Genomic DNA, 17,500 nt, shown 5'->3' with positions numbered 1-17,500 from the left:
CTGTGTACTTTTCTCCTCCATTAAACACACTGTCTGTCTCACTCTCCATCTGTCTCACTGCCTTTCCATCTCACTGTGTCTGTCTCTTTATCTGACTGTCTTCTACCTGTGAGAGCTGCAGGGAGAAAAAAGAGGAAAAAAAAGGTGAGAAAAGTGACCAATCAGTGCGCTCTTCTCTCTATCTACACACTTCCTGTCTCACTGCATTGCCATCTGTCTCTCCCACCGTGTCATTGTCTGTCTGACTCTCCCACCGTGTCACTGTCTGTCTGTCCCACCGTGTCACTGTCTGCCTGTCTGTCCCGCCATGTCACTGTCTGTCTGCTTGTCTGTCCCACCATGTCACTGTCTGTCTGCCCTACCATGTCACAGTCTGTCTGTCCCAGCATAACACTGTCTGTCTGTCCCACCATGTCACTGTCTGTCTGCTTGTCTGTCTGTCCCACCATGTCACTGTCTGTCCCACTGTGTCACTGTCTGTCTGTCTGTCCCACCATGTCACTGTCTGCCTGCTTGTCTGTCCCACCATGTCACTGTCTGTCTGTCTGTCCCACCATGTCACTGTCTGTCTGCTTGTCTGTCCCACCATGTCACTGTCTGCCTGTCTGTCCCACCATGTCACTGTCTGTCTGCCCTACCATGTCACAGTCTGTCTGTCCCAGCATAACACTGTCTGTCTGTCCCACCATGTCACTGTCTGTCTGCTTGTCTGTCTGTCCCACCATGTCACTGTCTGTCCCACTGTGTCACTGTCTGTCTGTCTGTCCCACCATGTCACTGTCTGCCTGCTTGTCTGTCCCACCATGTCACTGTCTGTCTGTCTGTCTGCTTGTCTGTCCCACCATGTCACTGTCTGTCTGCTTGTCTGTCCCACCATGTCACTCTCTCTGTCCCATCGTGTCACTATCTGTCCCACCATGTCACTGTCTGTCTGCTTGTCTGTCTGTCCCACCATGTCACAGTCTGTCTGTCCCAGCATGACACTGTCCGTCTGTCCCACCATGTCACAGTCTGTCTGCTTGTCTGTCTGTCCCACCATGCCGCTGTCTGTCTCCTTGTCTGTCTGTCCCACCATGTCACTGTCTGTCTGCTTGTCTGTCTGTCCCACCATGTCACTGTCTGTCTGCTTGTCTGTCTGTCCCACCATGTCATAGTCTGTCTGTCCCAGCATGACACTGTCCGTCTGTCCCACCATGTCACAGTCTGTCTGCTTGTCTGTCTGTCCCACCATGCCACTGTCTGTCTCCTTGTCTGTCTGTCCCACCATGTCACTGTCTGTCTGCTTGTCTGTCTGTCCCACCATGTCACTGTCTGTCTGCTTGTCTGTCTGTCCCACCATGTCACTGTCTGTCTGCTTGTCTGTCTGTCCCACCATGTCACTGTCTGTCTGCTTGTCTGTCCCACCATGTCACTGTCTGTCTGCTTGTCTGTCTGTCCCACCATGTCACTGTCTGTTTGCTTGTCTGTCTGTCCCACCATGTCACTGTCTGTCTGCTTGTCTGTCTGTCTGTCCCACCATGTCACTGTCTGTCTGCTTGTCTGTCTGTCCCATCATGTCACTGTCTGTCTGTCTGTCAGACCATGTCACTGTCTGTCTGTCCCACCATGTCACTGTCTGTCCCACGGTGTCACTGCCTGTCAGTCTGTACCACCTAGTCACTGTCTGTCTGTCCCACCATGTCACTGTCTGTCTGCTTGTCTGTCCCACCATGTCACTCTCTCTCTGTCCCACCGTGTCACTGTCTGTCTGTTCCACCATGTCACTGTCTGTCTGCTTGTCTGTCCCACCATGTCACTCTCTCTCTGTCCCACCGTGTCACTGTCTGTCTGTTCCACCATGTCACTGTCTGTCTGCTTGTCTGTCTGTCCCACCATGTCACAGTCCGTCTGTCCCAGCATGACACTATCTGTCTGTCCCACCATGTCACTGTCTGTCTGCCCCACCATGTCACTGTCTGTCTGCCTGTCTGTCTGTCCCACCATGTCACTGTCTGTCCCACTGTGTCACTGCCTGTCAGTCTGTACCACCTAGTCACTGTCTGTCTGACCCACTGTGTCACTGTCTGTCTGTCCCACCGTGTCAGTGTTCATTCGTCTGTCTGTCCCACCATGTCACTGTCTCTCTGTCTGTCCCACCATCCATCTGACCCACCGTATCACTGTCTGTCTGTCCCACCATGTCACTGTCTGTCTGTCTGCCTCTCCCACCATGTCAATGTCTGTCTGCCCCACCATGTCACTGTCTGTCTATCTGTCCCACCATGTCAGTGTCCGTCCGTCCGTATGTCCCACCGTGCCACTGTCTGTCTATCTGTCCCACCATGTCACTGTCTGTCTGTCTGTCCCACCATGTCAGTGTCTGTCCATCTATCCCACCATGTCATTGTCTGTCCCACCGTGTCACTGTTTGTCTGTCCCACCGTGTGACTGTCTGCCTGTCTGTCCCACCATGTCACTGTCTGTCTGTCCCACCATGTCACTGTCTGTCTGCCTGTCCCACCATGTCACTGTCTGCCTGTCTGTCCCACCATGTCACTGTCTGTCTGTCCCACCATGTCACTGTCTGCCCCACCATGTCACTGTCTGTCTGTCCCACCATGTCACTGTCTGTCTGCCTGTCCCACCATGTCACTGTCTGTCTGCCTGTCCCACCATGTCACTGTCTGTCTGTCTGTATGTCTGTCTGTCTGTCCCACAGTGTCACTGTCTGTCTGTCCCACCATGTCACTGTCTGTCTGTCCCACCATGTCACTGTCTGTCTGTCCCACCATGTCACTGTCTGTCTGTCTCTCCCACCGTGTCACTGTCTATTTGTCTGTCTATCATGTCACGGTTCTTAGAACGTCTCTAACTAAAGCCCTTCACCTTTACTGCCTGATAGCCTGATGGTCTCTGTCTGCTTCAGTGATGGTCTCCGTGACTCTGTTTCTGTCTGTCTCTGTGACTGTCTGTGTCTGTCTCTCTGATGAATAGGACAGTTTAAACCTGTTAGAAACTTTTAAATCAGAGATATTAAAGCCCTCTGCATTACAGCATTAACAAAATGAATGAATTATAAATCTGTCACATCTCCACATTAATAAAAACCCTGGAACGTGTGAATAAAGACGGACAGATGCTGTGCTCCTCTCCCTTTCTCTCTCTCTCTCACTCCACCTCTCCCTCTCTCACTCCACCTCTCCCTCTTTCTCTCCCTCTCTCCATCACTCCCTCTCTCTCTCTAGCTCTCCCTCTCGCCCTCTCTCTCTCTCCACCTTTCCCTCTTTCTCTCTCCACCTCTCTCTTTCTCCATCTACCCTGTCCCTCTCTCCTCCACCTCTCTCTCTCCCTCTCTCCAGCTCTGAGTCCCTCAAATGAATATTATTATTATTATTATTATACTCAAACATTCTCTTGAGACACACAGACAGACAGGTACAGAGACAGACAGGTGGACAGACAGTCAAGCTGAAGAGCAGAACTTGAGGTCTATAAAATCTCTGTACACGTGGCTCCTCTGATTAACGTGATGCTACAGCAGACTGTCTGTATAACTGTATATAGACGCGATGACTCACGTTGCAGCTCAGACCTGCCCCCTAGTGGACAGAGCACATAACTTTCCAGAGATGTAAGGTCCTCTGAGTGAGTCACATGATTCATTTTCTTTCAGAAACCCACTGAAATACAGTAACCTTGTCCACTTCTGCTCCCTCGCTCCCTCCTGCTGAGATCTTAAGGTCAGTGAAGTTTGTTAAGTGAACTCTTAAAAGCCTGAGTGCAGAATTTCCCAGAAGGCACTGGGGTCTGATGAAATTCCTTTTACAAAAATGCAAAGCAGAAAAAAAAGAAGTGAAGCTGCTTTAAAGTTCTGTTAATGAGGGAGGGATAAGTGCGGAGAGATGGGCGTGTCTCCGGCAGGTACTACACACTCCACGTGCACTACACACACACCTCAGTGTCATACACTCACTCTGCTTTACACACACACCTCAGTGTCATACACTCACTCTGCTTATTTATTATAAGCGCTTGCTGTAGTGGGCGTGGCCTCCCTCATTCATCGGCAGGTCACATGACCATGACACGCCTGTAGTGTGTATCTCAGAGCTCAGAAACTTCCCTAAAATTCCACAGGTGTGTTTTTAAGAGTGAAGAGTGAGCGCTCGCCGAATCGATAAGAGACATCCTGATAGTCTGCTTGGAAACTGACGCATGCCAAACAGAATCAAGCGCCTCACTTCCCCACAACACATCCCTGTTACCATGACAACACACGACGCACCCCCCCCCCCCACACACACAGTTAAATCCTTCACTTCTCTAACAATAAGGACATCATCAGAAATCAGTAAGTTACAATCATGACACAACTGTAGGGATTATTAATGCCACTGAGAGGAGAGGCTGAGTGGAGGAAAAGAAGGAAGTTAAAGGGGGAGAAAGAAAGAAAGAAAGAAAGAAAGAAAGAAAGAAAGAAAGAAAGAAAGAAAGAAAGAAGACAAACATTTTTAAGACAATTAAAAACTACAAAATTAAAAAAAAACACACATCATACACACACTCACAAACACACACTCAAGTACACACATACACACTCAAATACACCCACACGCACTCACATACACACACCCACACACATACACACACACTCACATACACACACCCACACACACTCTCACAAACACACACCCACACACACTCTCACAAACACACTCACATACACACACACACAAACATACACACTAACAAACACACACACACACAAACATGCACACACACACCCACTCACACTAATGCATCAGCTCCATGCAACAACCCCCCCCCATGTCCTTTCCCCTTCAGTGAATCTACTAAAAATGCAGAAACGTGTCATTTCCCAGCGGTTGCCATAGCAACAGGTAAACGTTACGACTCTGTGCTCTTCTCCTCTCACTCGCTCCAATCAGCTTTTCCTTTCTTCTCTTCCCTCATCCCCTAATCACACACACATCCACTCCGACGTGCTCACCTTCACACAATCAATCACCTGTTATCTGTGTGTGTGTGTATGATCTCCCCAACGTCTCAAAAAACTGCATTTAAGTGTTGTGAAGATACCAAGAGTGTAATGTGTATGTGTGTGTACGTGAGTGTGTGTGTGATGAGTATGTGGGTAATGTGTATGTGTGTGTACGTGAGTGTGTGTGTGATGAGTATGTGGGTAATGTGTATGTGTGTGTACGTGAGTGTGTGTGTGATGAGTATGTGGGTAATGTGTATGTGTGTGTACGTGAGTGTGTGTGTGATGAGTATGTGGGTAATGTGTATGTGTGTGTACGTGAGTGTGTGTGTGATGAGTATGTGGGTAATGTGTATGTGTGCGTACGTGAGTGTGTGTGTGATGAGTATGTGGGTAATGTGTATGTGTGTGTACGTGAGTGTGTGTGTGATGAGTATGTGGGTAATGTGTATGTGTGTGTACGTGAGTGTGTGTGTGATGAGTATGTGGGTAATGTGTATGTGTGTGTACGTGAGTGTGTGTGTGATGAGTATGTGGGTAATGTGTATGTGTGTGTACGTGAGTGTGTGTGTGATGAGTATGTGGGTAATGTGTATGTGTGTGTACGTGAGTGTGTGTGTGATGAGTATGTGGGTAATGTGTATGTGTGTGTACGTGAGTGTGTATGTGATGAGTATGTGGGTAATGTGTATGTGTGTGTACGTGAGTGTGTGTGATGTGTATGTGGGTAATGTGTGTGTGTGTATAATGTGTATATGTGTAAGGTGTATGTGTGTGTATAATGTGTGTGTGTGTAATGTGTATGTATAGTGTGTTTGTGTGTATAATGCGTGTATAATGTGTGTGTGTGTGTGTTATCTCCCCAATGTCTCAAAAAACTGCTTTCGACTTTTGGAGTAGATATAAAGTGTGTAATGTGTGTGTGTGTGTGTGTGTGTGTGTGTGTGAGCTCATCTCAGGAGGAAACAGAGAGTGATCGATCAGATGAAGTGAATTTATTTAATATTCTGCACTGCCTCACCGGGGGATGAGGGGATTGTGCTGGGAGTGTAACAGTGTGTGTGTGTGTGTGTGTGTGATGTGTGTGTGTATAATGTGTGTGTCTGGTGTTATTTTCCCAATGTCTCAAAAAACTGCTTTCAACCTTTGGAATAAAAACGTGATAAAATAGAAAAGTATAAAAAGATACAAAGTGTGTGAAATGTGTGTGTGTGTGTTTTTTTACACTGAGCTCAATTAGCCATTACTTGAATCTATCTTATCCACTTGTCCCTGCTCAGAGGTCACGACCCCGAGGTTCAGTCACACGATTCATCACAATCATCACGCTGCTGCTCCTACAGGTCACTAAAGTCCTGCTGAAAACACTGAGAATCTCTCTGTCCACTCCTCCGTCCATTCAGAAGAGGTGACGAGCTGTGTGTGTGTATTCAGCAGTGTGTATCAGATGAGCTGTGTGTTAACAATCTGGGACTAAGAACACACAACACACACCAATTAAAAACCTGTTCAATAATATCACACACACACACACAGACACACACACAGACACGCACACAGACACACACACACACGTTTCCTCTAATCAGGCAGGATTTCTGATTATCACGAGTAAATTTAATTCGCATTCATTTACTGTAAAGACATAATGCTGTGTGTGTGTGTGTGTGTGTGTGTGTGTGTTAATGTAGTTAATCCTCTCTAAATGCTGAGCAGTGTTAACGAGGGGCGGATTAGTGAGGTTCGTGTTCCCGCCGCTGCTCAGGACTAATCACTGTAGACTACAGAGAGCCGCTAGAGTCTGAGAGGAAACCTGCAGAGTCACATCTGTGTTCCTGTCTCACACACACACACACACACACCTGCTGCTACACACACTAGGTGAGAGGGAACAGGTGGTGTGTGTGTGTGTGTGTCCATCTGGAGAGCTTAATGAGGGAAGCTGACTGAGATGCTGAGATGTGTGTGTGTGTGTGTGTGTGTGTGTGTGTATGGTCGTGATACCATCACTTCTATCGCAATTATCTGAGGATAAACCTACCACCATCCTGCGGGGGCATTAAGAGTGTGTACACACAAACACACACACTTTTACAAAGTAAATAAAAAAGTAAAAGTAAAATAAAAATTCAAACAAGACGACAAGTTCTAAGTCAGACAGAGGAAAGTGATCTGAGACGCTCCCACCTCCATGTGTCAGGAAAGAAATATAAAACTATATAATATAAAAACATGATTTTAAATTAATTTATTTAAACGCTTTTCTCCGAGTGGTCATCAGTAACACAGATTTCACAGTGACCTATTAAAGTCCAACTCATTTGTCGTACTTAAATAAAATGTAAACAAAAATGAGAAATATAGAATATTAAATAAAACAAAAAGAAAAACAAAATGAAATACTAAAACAAAACAAAGCAAATAAAATTCAAATAAAATGAAACAAAGCAAAATAAAATAATAAAACAAATTTAACAAAATTAAAATGCAGGTGTATTTTACACACTTACTGTAAAAGAAGATGGAAAAAAGAATAAAAAATACAGAACAAATGAATAAATAAATTGTGTGTAAATCAGTAACAGAAGCGGCCGGAATCAGGGTGGTTCAGTACTACAGGAGAGGCTCGGCGGTCAGAACCGGGCCCTGTGGCTCAGCGGTCAGAACCGGGCCCTGTGGCTCAGCGGTCAGAACCGGGCCCTGTGGCTCAGTGGGCGTGGCATTTTGTCTCCTCTGCAATCTCATTAAGACAAAAACAAGTGGATCGCTTCACTGTCCCGAGTCCTGAGTTTACACACTGTCCAGAAATGAACAGCATGTACAAGAACAACAGTGTGTGAGGAGGTTAATCAAAGAAAAGAGGGAAGAGGAGAAGCAATGCTGGGGGGGTGTGTCTGAGAGAGAGAGAGAGAGAGAGAGAGAGAGAGATTGAGAGAAAGAGAGAGACAGAGAGAGAGAGAGAGACAGAGTGTGTGTGAGTGTGTGTGTCAGCAGGATGTTTCACAACTGATTACTAAAAACACAATAATAATTCACACTCCAGGGTGATAATCACAAGGTGAGAATAAAGAAGACTGTGTGTGTGCGTGTGTGTGTGTGTGTGTGTGTGTACCTTGGATTTTGCGGAACCTCGGGATCCTCTCGGAGCCTGGAACGCTGTGGAGAGAGGAAGGAGAGGATGAAGAGAGGTGAATGAATAATAAATAAAGAAGTGAAGCGTGAGAAGCAGAGCTGCGTTTCATTTCTCCGTGAGATCAGACACCTAAAGTCCAATCTAATTTGATCAGAGGAGCTCCGGCGTGTGAAGTGAACATGACATGGATCTGTGATTCGCACTTTTCACCTTCTCCACTTCTCTGCCGCGTCTCTCAGGGATTTAACGGATAAAAAGAGAAAAAACGACGGATTAGAAAGTGAAATGAAAGAAGCGGGAATTTCTTTCAGAACCCTTCAGAACTCCACATGTATCCTGACCATCGGATTTTTACAGCTTTTTATGAATATTAGATAAATTAGAGATTAGAAATTCTGCCTTCAGATTTCAGGAAGCTTTATGGGACAGACACGGCGCCCGGGATCGTTTCTGTGTAATGAAGATCCACGACTCAGATGGAACCTCTGCCTCCCCCGAGTCTGGATCACAGACAGGGCTTCTATCTGACCCGTGTGAAGAGCGCTGAGCCGAGAGACTCTCACGTCTCCTCTCCTCATGGCTCAGAATAAAGAGTCGCTCAGTACAACACACGCTCTGACTCACCTGTTCATCACCTTTCTCATTAAAAGACAAATTAATCTCATTTCCACATTTATAGCATAGAATTGCAGAAAAGTGTTTTATTTTATTTATATATTACACTATACAGAATTTTAAACGCATATAATGCTGTCTCCTTACCACCCTCAAATGGTCACTCAGGTCACTGACTGTGAAGTGGTTGGACGCTTTATGTCCCGGGAAGCCTTCATGTCTGTGACCTTCTGGCTCCTTTTAGTTATGATGTCATAGCTAGTCTTGCCGGAGTCCCTGCCTGCACTTTACACTTAATCTACATTGTTTTTAAACATCACATGATCAGAATCATACTTAATATCTTTCTCTCTCTCTCTCTGTCGAGCTAACACCCCACTCCTGAGCTCCCAGTGTTCTGAGTGTCCAGTGTGACCACTGCCTGTACCCCTGGTCAGAGTCTGGTCACTTGGTGGTGCTCACTGATGCTGTGGATGGACCTGTGTGGACAGCCTGTGACCAGGAGACAGCCGTGGACAGAGCCACTTGGGGACTTTCACACCATCACAGATCTGCCATTTCATCTGTCAGCTTGTGACAGCAAAGAACTAGTGTCTATAATGACCTTAGAAACTACACTGACCTAATAGTTCCTCATGGGTCATTGATTTCTGTTGTAGAAAGGACATTAATCAGTTACAGTTATTTACATTATTTTCTGTTCAGTGTCACCCAAATGAGGATGGGTTCCCTTCTGAGCCTGGTTCCTCTCAAGGTTTCTTCCTCATACCATCCCAGGGAGTTTTTCCTCACCACCCTCACCTCAGGTTTATCATTAGTCTAATAGTCTAATAATTTAGCATAATTTATTTATTTTATCTCCTTTCTCTGTTTCTCTTCTTCTGTAAAGCTGCTTTGAGACAATGTCCACTGTAAAAGGCGCTATACAAATACATTGAATTGAAAAAAAAATAATAATCACAAATCACATTTTACTACAAAACACCAAAACAGAATAATAACTTAATAATGTTTATATATAAATATTAGGGCTGTCAAAATTAACTCGTTAATAATGCGTTAACGCAAATTCATTTTAACGGCACTAATTTTATTAACGCGCGATTAACGCAGCGCACATTTTCTGTTTGACCCTCGGGAAATGGGAGACGCAGCAGCAAGCCGAAACTGAGAAAGAAAAATGTCTTCTTTATATATAAAACGATGTCTGATGGTTCTGTCGACGAGACAAAAGTCTGCATTTATTGTGGATGTGAATGAAGTTCTCACCGCAGCACCTCGAGTTTAAAATATCACTTGATGGTGAAGAATACAGCTGATACAGAGAGCTCTCCTGCCCCTCTCCTGCCCCTCTCCTGCCCCTCTCCAAAGGCAGACAACACTAGACTCTTTTCAGTGGAGATGGAATGTGAACCTGTGTTCTGTTCTTTTCTTCATGTGTTTGTCATGAACAAGTTATTTGAAAACATGTCTATGTTCTTTATGCTCTATATTTAAGGTGGTTTCAGTAATAAAGGTACACTTTGCATGTTTAGAAGAAGTGATCTGAAAATGTTAACAGGTTTGTGTCAGTAAATCGCTCAGTGCAAAGGAAGAAGTCATTGTTTTCTATGTTCTTCTTTTCATATGTTTAATAGACATGAACAAGAAAAATATCTATGAACTCTGAAACATGTCTAGTCTTCATGCTCTATGTTGAATATGGTTTCACTAATAATAACAACATACATTTCAATATTTGTCCACACCCATGTTGATTAGAGTATTAAAAATTAAAAAAGTATTAATTTAAGGTACATTTAGAACGGATAAAAATGTGCAATTAAGTTGTGATTAATCACGAATTAACTCATGACAATCATGCAATTAATCGCGATTAAATATTTTAATCGATTGACAGCCCTAATTAATATAAGAATCTAATAAAAAAAAATAAAGAGCAGTACAAAGCAAATTCTTTTAATATAACTTGGACTGAAAGAGTCCATACAGTAGGATTAGAGGTGTGTGTGTGTGTGTGTGTGTGTGTGTGTGTGTGTCTCACCATCCATTATAGATTTGGTTTTAATCGGACTTGACAAAGCAGCTTTCTGGCCCCGCCCCCCTCGACCCGCCTGAGACCCAGCTCCTACAGGGTGATATATAAAACACACACACACACACACACACACACACACACACAGTGAAGAGCTGAGTTCCAGTTCATTCAGAGAGAATAAAGAGGCTGGTGAGGTTATGACTGTTTATAGCTGCTTTAAGATAAGTGACAGTGATAAAAGGTCAAAAGTATGACATGATGTTCTTTAGCTAATAAATAAATAATAAATAAATAAACACTGATCTGGATATTTACATTTTCCTACAAACAGCTGGAACATGGTCTGGCACACAGATCAGGAAAGGGTTAATAAACACTTAATGAACAGGTTATAACACAGAACCCAATTATTCATACGTGTGACCGAGCTAAAATATAATCCTGCACTAGGATCAGGAAAGGGTTAATAAACACTTTATAAACAGGTTATAACACAGTATCACACGTGACTGAGGTCTTGAGTTATCTCATTCCATCTCAATGGTCATCTTCAGGACCATTAATGACCTCTGAGTGACCTTTAAATTGGTGTGGAGAAATCCGTGACAGCACACACTGATGTTCTCCGCTGCTGGAAATGTGAGTGCTGGTGCAGGGCAAGTGACTCACACACAGCGACACACATACACACACACGCACGCGGGCACACACACACACGCGAACACACACATGCACACGCGCGAACACACACATGCACACGCGCGAACACACATACACACGCACGCGGGCACACACACACACGCGAACACACACACGCGAACACACACATGCACACGCGCGAACACACATACACACACACGCACGCGGGCACACACACACACGCGAACACACACATGCACACGCGCGAACACACACACATGCACACGCGTGAACACACACAACTGCACACGCGCGAACACACACACATGCACACGCGGGCACACACGCGCGAACACACATACACACACACGCACGCGGGCACACACACGCGAACACACACATGCACACGCGCGAACACACATGCACACACGCGAACACACGCACGCACACACACCAATTCATTCCTTTTTCAAAAATGATTATTTTCTGAAAAATCAGAGAGCGGAGGAACTGAGGATGGAGGCGTGAGAGTGAGAGAGGAGACGGATGAGGAAGACGATTAAATCCGAACACTTCACTCAGTGAATATAAAGGAAATGATTCACTTTAAACTTTATGGAGATGTTATTTTGGTGAAAATATGAAGCTCTGATCTCTAACACTCATCTTTAATTTCTCTCCTGGAATCAGGAACACGTCCAGCTGAAATTATAACTCATCAGTGTCCATGGTCATGTTAATGGTCATGTTACTGTTAATGTTAATGGTCATGTTAATGGTCATGTTACTGTTAATGGTCATGTTACTGTTAATGTTAATGGTCATGTTAATGGTCATGTTAATGGTCATGGTCACGTTAATGGTCATGTTAATGGTCATGGTCATGTTAATGGTCAGGTTACTGTTAATGGTCAGGTTACTGTTAATGGTCATGTTAATGGTCATGTTAATGTTAATGGTCATGTTAATGGTCATGTTAATGTTAATGGTCATGTTAATGGTCATGGTCATGTTAATGGTCATGTTAATGGTCATGTTAATGTTAATGGTCATGTTAATGGTCATGTTAATGTTAATGGTCATGTTAATGGTCATGTTAATGGTCATGTTAATGTTAATGGTCATGTTAATGGTCATGTTAATGTTAATGGTCATGTTAATGGTCATGTTAATGGTCATGTTAATGTTAATGGTCATGTTAATGTTAATGGTCATGTTAATGTTAATGGTCATGTTAATGGTCATGTTAATGTTAATGGTCATGTTAATGGTCATGTTAATGTTAATGGTCATGTTAATGGTCATGTTAATGGTCATGTTAATGTTAATGGTCATGTTAATGGTCATGTTAATGTTAATGGTCATGTTAATGTTCATGGTCATGTTAATGTTAATGGTCATGTTATTGGCCATGGTCATGATGATCTTCACAACAGATTCAACGAGTTCCACATCCAGGATAAACACAGGAACGGAGCATTTCAAACAAAAAAAACTGACCAAAAAACATACAACTTTGTGTCATTCCACACGCAACAACTTCAGAACTTCCTCTTCATGAGATTTATTGGCGGTTGACAAACAACAAAATGTTGTATTTCCACCAACAGCTGGTCTGGATTGTGGATCAGAACGACTCCCTTCCTTATTTATTTATTTTTAAATTCTCTCCCAAAGATTAGTTCTTTAATATTACTGTGTGACATTTAGAAGAAACAGCTTTATTTTCTCTGCTGATCGTCCCTGAGTGAAATGAATGTGACTGATGTTAACGAGCTGCAATCAGACACGGAACAAACGAGTCTCTCAGGAACATCACCATCACACAGGAACATCATCATCACACAGGAACATCATCACCATCACACAGGAACATCATCACACAGGAACATCACCATCACCATCACCATCACACAGGAACATCATCACACAGGAACATCACCATCACCATCACACAGGAACATCATCACACAGGAACATCATCACACAGGAACATCATCACACAGGAACATCACCATCACACAGGAACATCATCACACAGGAACATCACCATCACACAGGAACATCATCACACAGGAACATCACCATCACACAGGAACATCATCACACAGGAACATCACCATCACACAGGAACATCATCACACAAGAACATCACCATCACACAGGAACATCATCACACAGAAACATCACCATCACACAGGAACATCACCATCACACAGGAACATCACCATCACACAGGAACACCATCACACAGGAACATCACCATCACACAGGAACATCATCACACAAGAACATCACCATCACACAGGAACATCATCACACAGGAACATCATCACACAAGAACATCACCATCACACAGGAACATCATCACACAAGAACATCACCATCACACAGGAACATCATCACACAGGAACATCATCACACAGGAACATCATCACACAAGAACATCACCATCACACAGGAACATCATCACACAAGAACATCACCATCACACAGGAACATCATCACACAGGAACATCACCATCACACAGGAACATCATCACACAGGAACATCACCATCACACAGGAACATCACCATGACCATCACACAGGAACATCATCACACAGGAACATCACCATCACACAGGAACATCATCACACAGGAACATCATCACACAGGAACATCATCACACAAGAACATCACCATCACACAGGAACATCATCACACAAGAACATCACCATCACACAGGAACATCATCACACAGGAACATCACCATCACACAGGAACACCATCACACAGGAACATCACCATCACACAGGAACATCACCATGACCATCACACAGGAACATCATCACACAGGAACATCACCATCACACAGGAACATCATCACACAGGAACATCACCATCACACAGGAACATCACCATCACCATCACACAGGAACATCACCATCACCATCACACAGGAACATCATCACACAGGAACATCATCACACAGGAACATCACCATCACCATCACACAGGAACATCATCACACAGGAACATCACCATCACACAGGAACATCATCACACAGGAACATCACCATCACACAGGAACATCATCACCATCACACAGGAACATCACCATCACACAGGAACATCATCACACAGGAACATCACCATCACACAGGAACATCATCACACAAGAACATCACCATCACACAGGAACATCATCACACAAGAACATCATCACACAGGAACATCATCACACAGGAACATCACCACACAGGAACATCATCACACAGGAACATCACCATCACACAGGAACATCACCATCACACAGGAACATCACCATCACACAGGAACACCATCACACAGGAACATCACCATCACACAGGAACATCATCACACAAGAACATCATCACACAGGAACATCATCACACAGGAACATCATCACACAAGAACATCACCATCACACAGGAACATCATCACACAGGAACATCATCACACAAGAACATCATCACACAGGAACATCATCACACAGGAACATCATCACACAAGAACATCACCATCACACAGGAACATCATCACACAAGAACATCACCATCACACAGGAACATCATCACACAGGAACATCACCATCACACAGGAACATCACCATCACACAGGAACACCATCACACAGGAACATCACCATCACACAGGAACATCACCATCACCATCACACAGGAACATCATCACACAGGAACATCACCATCACCATCACACAGGAACATCATCACACAGGAACATCACCATCACCATCACACAGGAACATCATCACACAGGAACATCATCACACAGGAACATCACCATCACCATCACACAGGAACATCATCACACAGGAACATCACCATCACCATCACACAGGAACATCACACAGGAACATCATCACACAGGAACATCACCATCACCATCACACAGGAACATCATCACACAGGAACATCACCATCACACAGGAACATCACCATCACCATCACACAGGAACATCACCATCACCATCACACAGGAACATCACCATCACACAGGAACATCACCATCACACAGGAACATCACCATCACCATCACACAGGAACATCATCACACAGGAACATCACCATCACCATCACACAGGAACATCATCACACAGGAACATCACCATCACCATCACACAGGAACATCATCACACAGGAACATCACCATCACACAGGAACATCACCATCACCATCACACAGGAACATCATCACACAGGAACATCACCATCACCATCACACAGGAACATCATCACACAGGAACATCACCATCACCATCACACAGGAACATCACCATCACCATCACACAGGAACATCATTACACAGGAACATCACCATCACACAGGAACATCATCACACAGGAACATCACCATCACACAGGAACATCACCATCACACAGGAACATCACCATCACACAGGAACATCACCATCACCATCACACAGGAACATCATCACACAGGAACATCACACAAGAACATCACCATCACACAGGAACATCACCATCACACAGGAACATCACCATCACACAGGAACATCACCATCACACAGGAACATCACCATCACACAGGAACATCATCACACAGGAACATCACCATCACCATCACACAGGAACATCATCACACAGGAACATCACCATCACACAGGAACATCATCACACAAGAACATCACCATCACACAGGAACATCATCACACAAGAACATCATCACACAGGAACATCATCACACAGGAACATCACCATCACACAGGAACATCACCATCACACAGGAACACCATCACACAGGAACATCACCATCACACAGGAACATCATCACACAAGAACATCACCATCACACAGGAACATCATCACACAGGAACATCATCACACAAGAACATCACCATCACACAGGAACATCATCACACAGGAACATCATCACACAGGAACATCACCATCACCATCACACAGGAACATCATCACACAGGAACATCACCATCACACAGGAACATCACCATCACCATCACACAGGAACATCATCACACAGGAACATCACCATCACACAGGAACATCATCACACAGGAACATCACCATCACCATCACACAGGAATATCACCATCACACAGGAACATCATCACACAGGAACATCACCATCACACAGGAACATCACCATCACCATCACACAGGAACATCATCACACAGGAACATCACCATCACACAGGAACATCATCACACAGGAACATCACCATCACACAGGAACATCACCATCACACAGGAACATCACCATCACCATCACACAGGAACATCATCACACAGGAACATCATCACACAGGAACATCATCACACAGGAACATCATCACACAGGAACATCACCATCACCATCACACAGGAACACCATCACACAGGAACATCACCATCACCATCACACAGGAACACCATCACACAGGAACATCACCATCACACAGGAACATCACCATCACACAGGAACATCACCATCACACAGGAACATCATCACACAGGAACATCACCATCACACAGGAACATCACCATCACACAGGAACATCACCATCACCATCACACAGGAACATCATCACACAGGAACATCACCATCACCATCACACAGGAACATCATCACACAGGAACATCACCATCACACAGGAACATCACCATCACCATCACACAGGAACATCATCACACAGGAACATCATCACACAGGAACATCACCATCACCATCACACAGGAACATCACCATCACCATCACACAGGAACATCACACAGGAACATCATCACACAGGAACATCACCATCACCATCACACAGGATCATCATCACACAGGAACATCACCATCACACAGGAACATCATCACACAGGAACATCACCATCACACAGGAACATCACCATCACCATCACACAGGAACATCATCACACAGGAACATCACCATCACACAGGAACATCACCATCACCATCACACAGGAACATCACCATCACACAGAAACATCACCATCACACAGGAACATCACCATCACCATCACACAGGAACATCACCATCACACAGAAACATCACCATCACACAGGAACATCACCATCACCATCACACAGGAACATCATCACACAGGA

At 44.5% G+C, this 17,500-nt stretch overlaps 1 protein-coding gene across 1 annotated transcript in view; it reads right to left on the bottom strand.

Annotated features, from left to right (window-relative positions):
• Positions 1–17,500, bottom strand: part of mre11a (MRE11 homolog A, double strand break repair nuclease) — a 60,770-nt gene that overhangs the window by 1,584 nt on the left and 41,686 nt on the right. Inside the window, exons 16-17 of the mRNA XM_058418857.1 lie at positions 10,774–10,857; positions 8,094–8,137 (exon numbers count right to left, since the gene is read on the bottom strand). Coding sequence (XP_058274840.1) covers positions 8,094–8,137; positions 10,774–10,857 — 128 coding nt within the window. The remainder of the gene's footprint in view (positions 1–8,093; positions 8,138–10,773; positions 10,858–17,500) is intronic.

The sequence above is a fragment of the Hemibagrus wyckioides genome, linkage group LG20 (assembly GCF_019097595.1).
Source record: "Hemibagrus wyckioides isolate EC202008001 linkage group LG20, SWU_Hwy_1.0, whole genome shotgun sequence".
Lineage (NCBI taxonomy): Eukaryota > Metazoa > Chordata > Actinopteri > Siluriformes > Bagridae > Hemibagrus > Hemibagrus wyckioides.
This window is presented reverse-complemented; position numbering and strand designations above follow the sequence as displayed.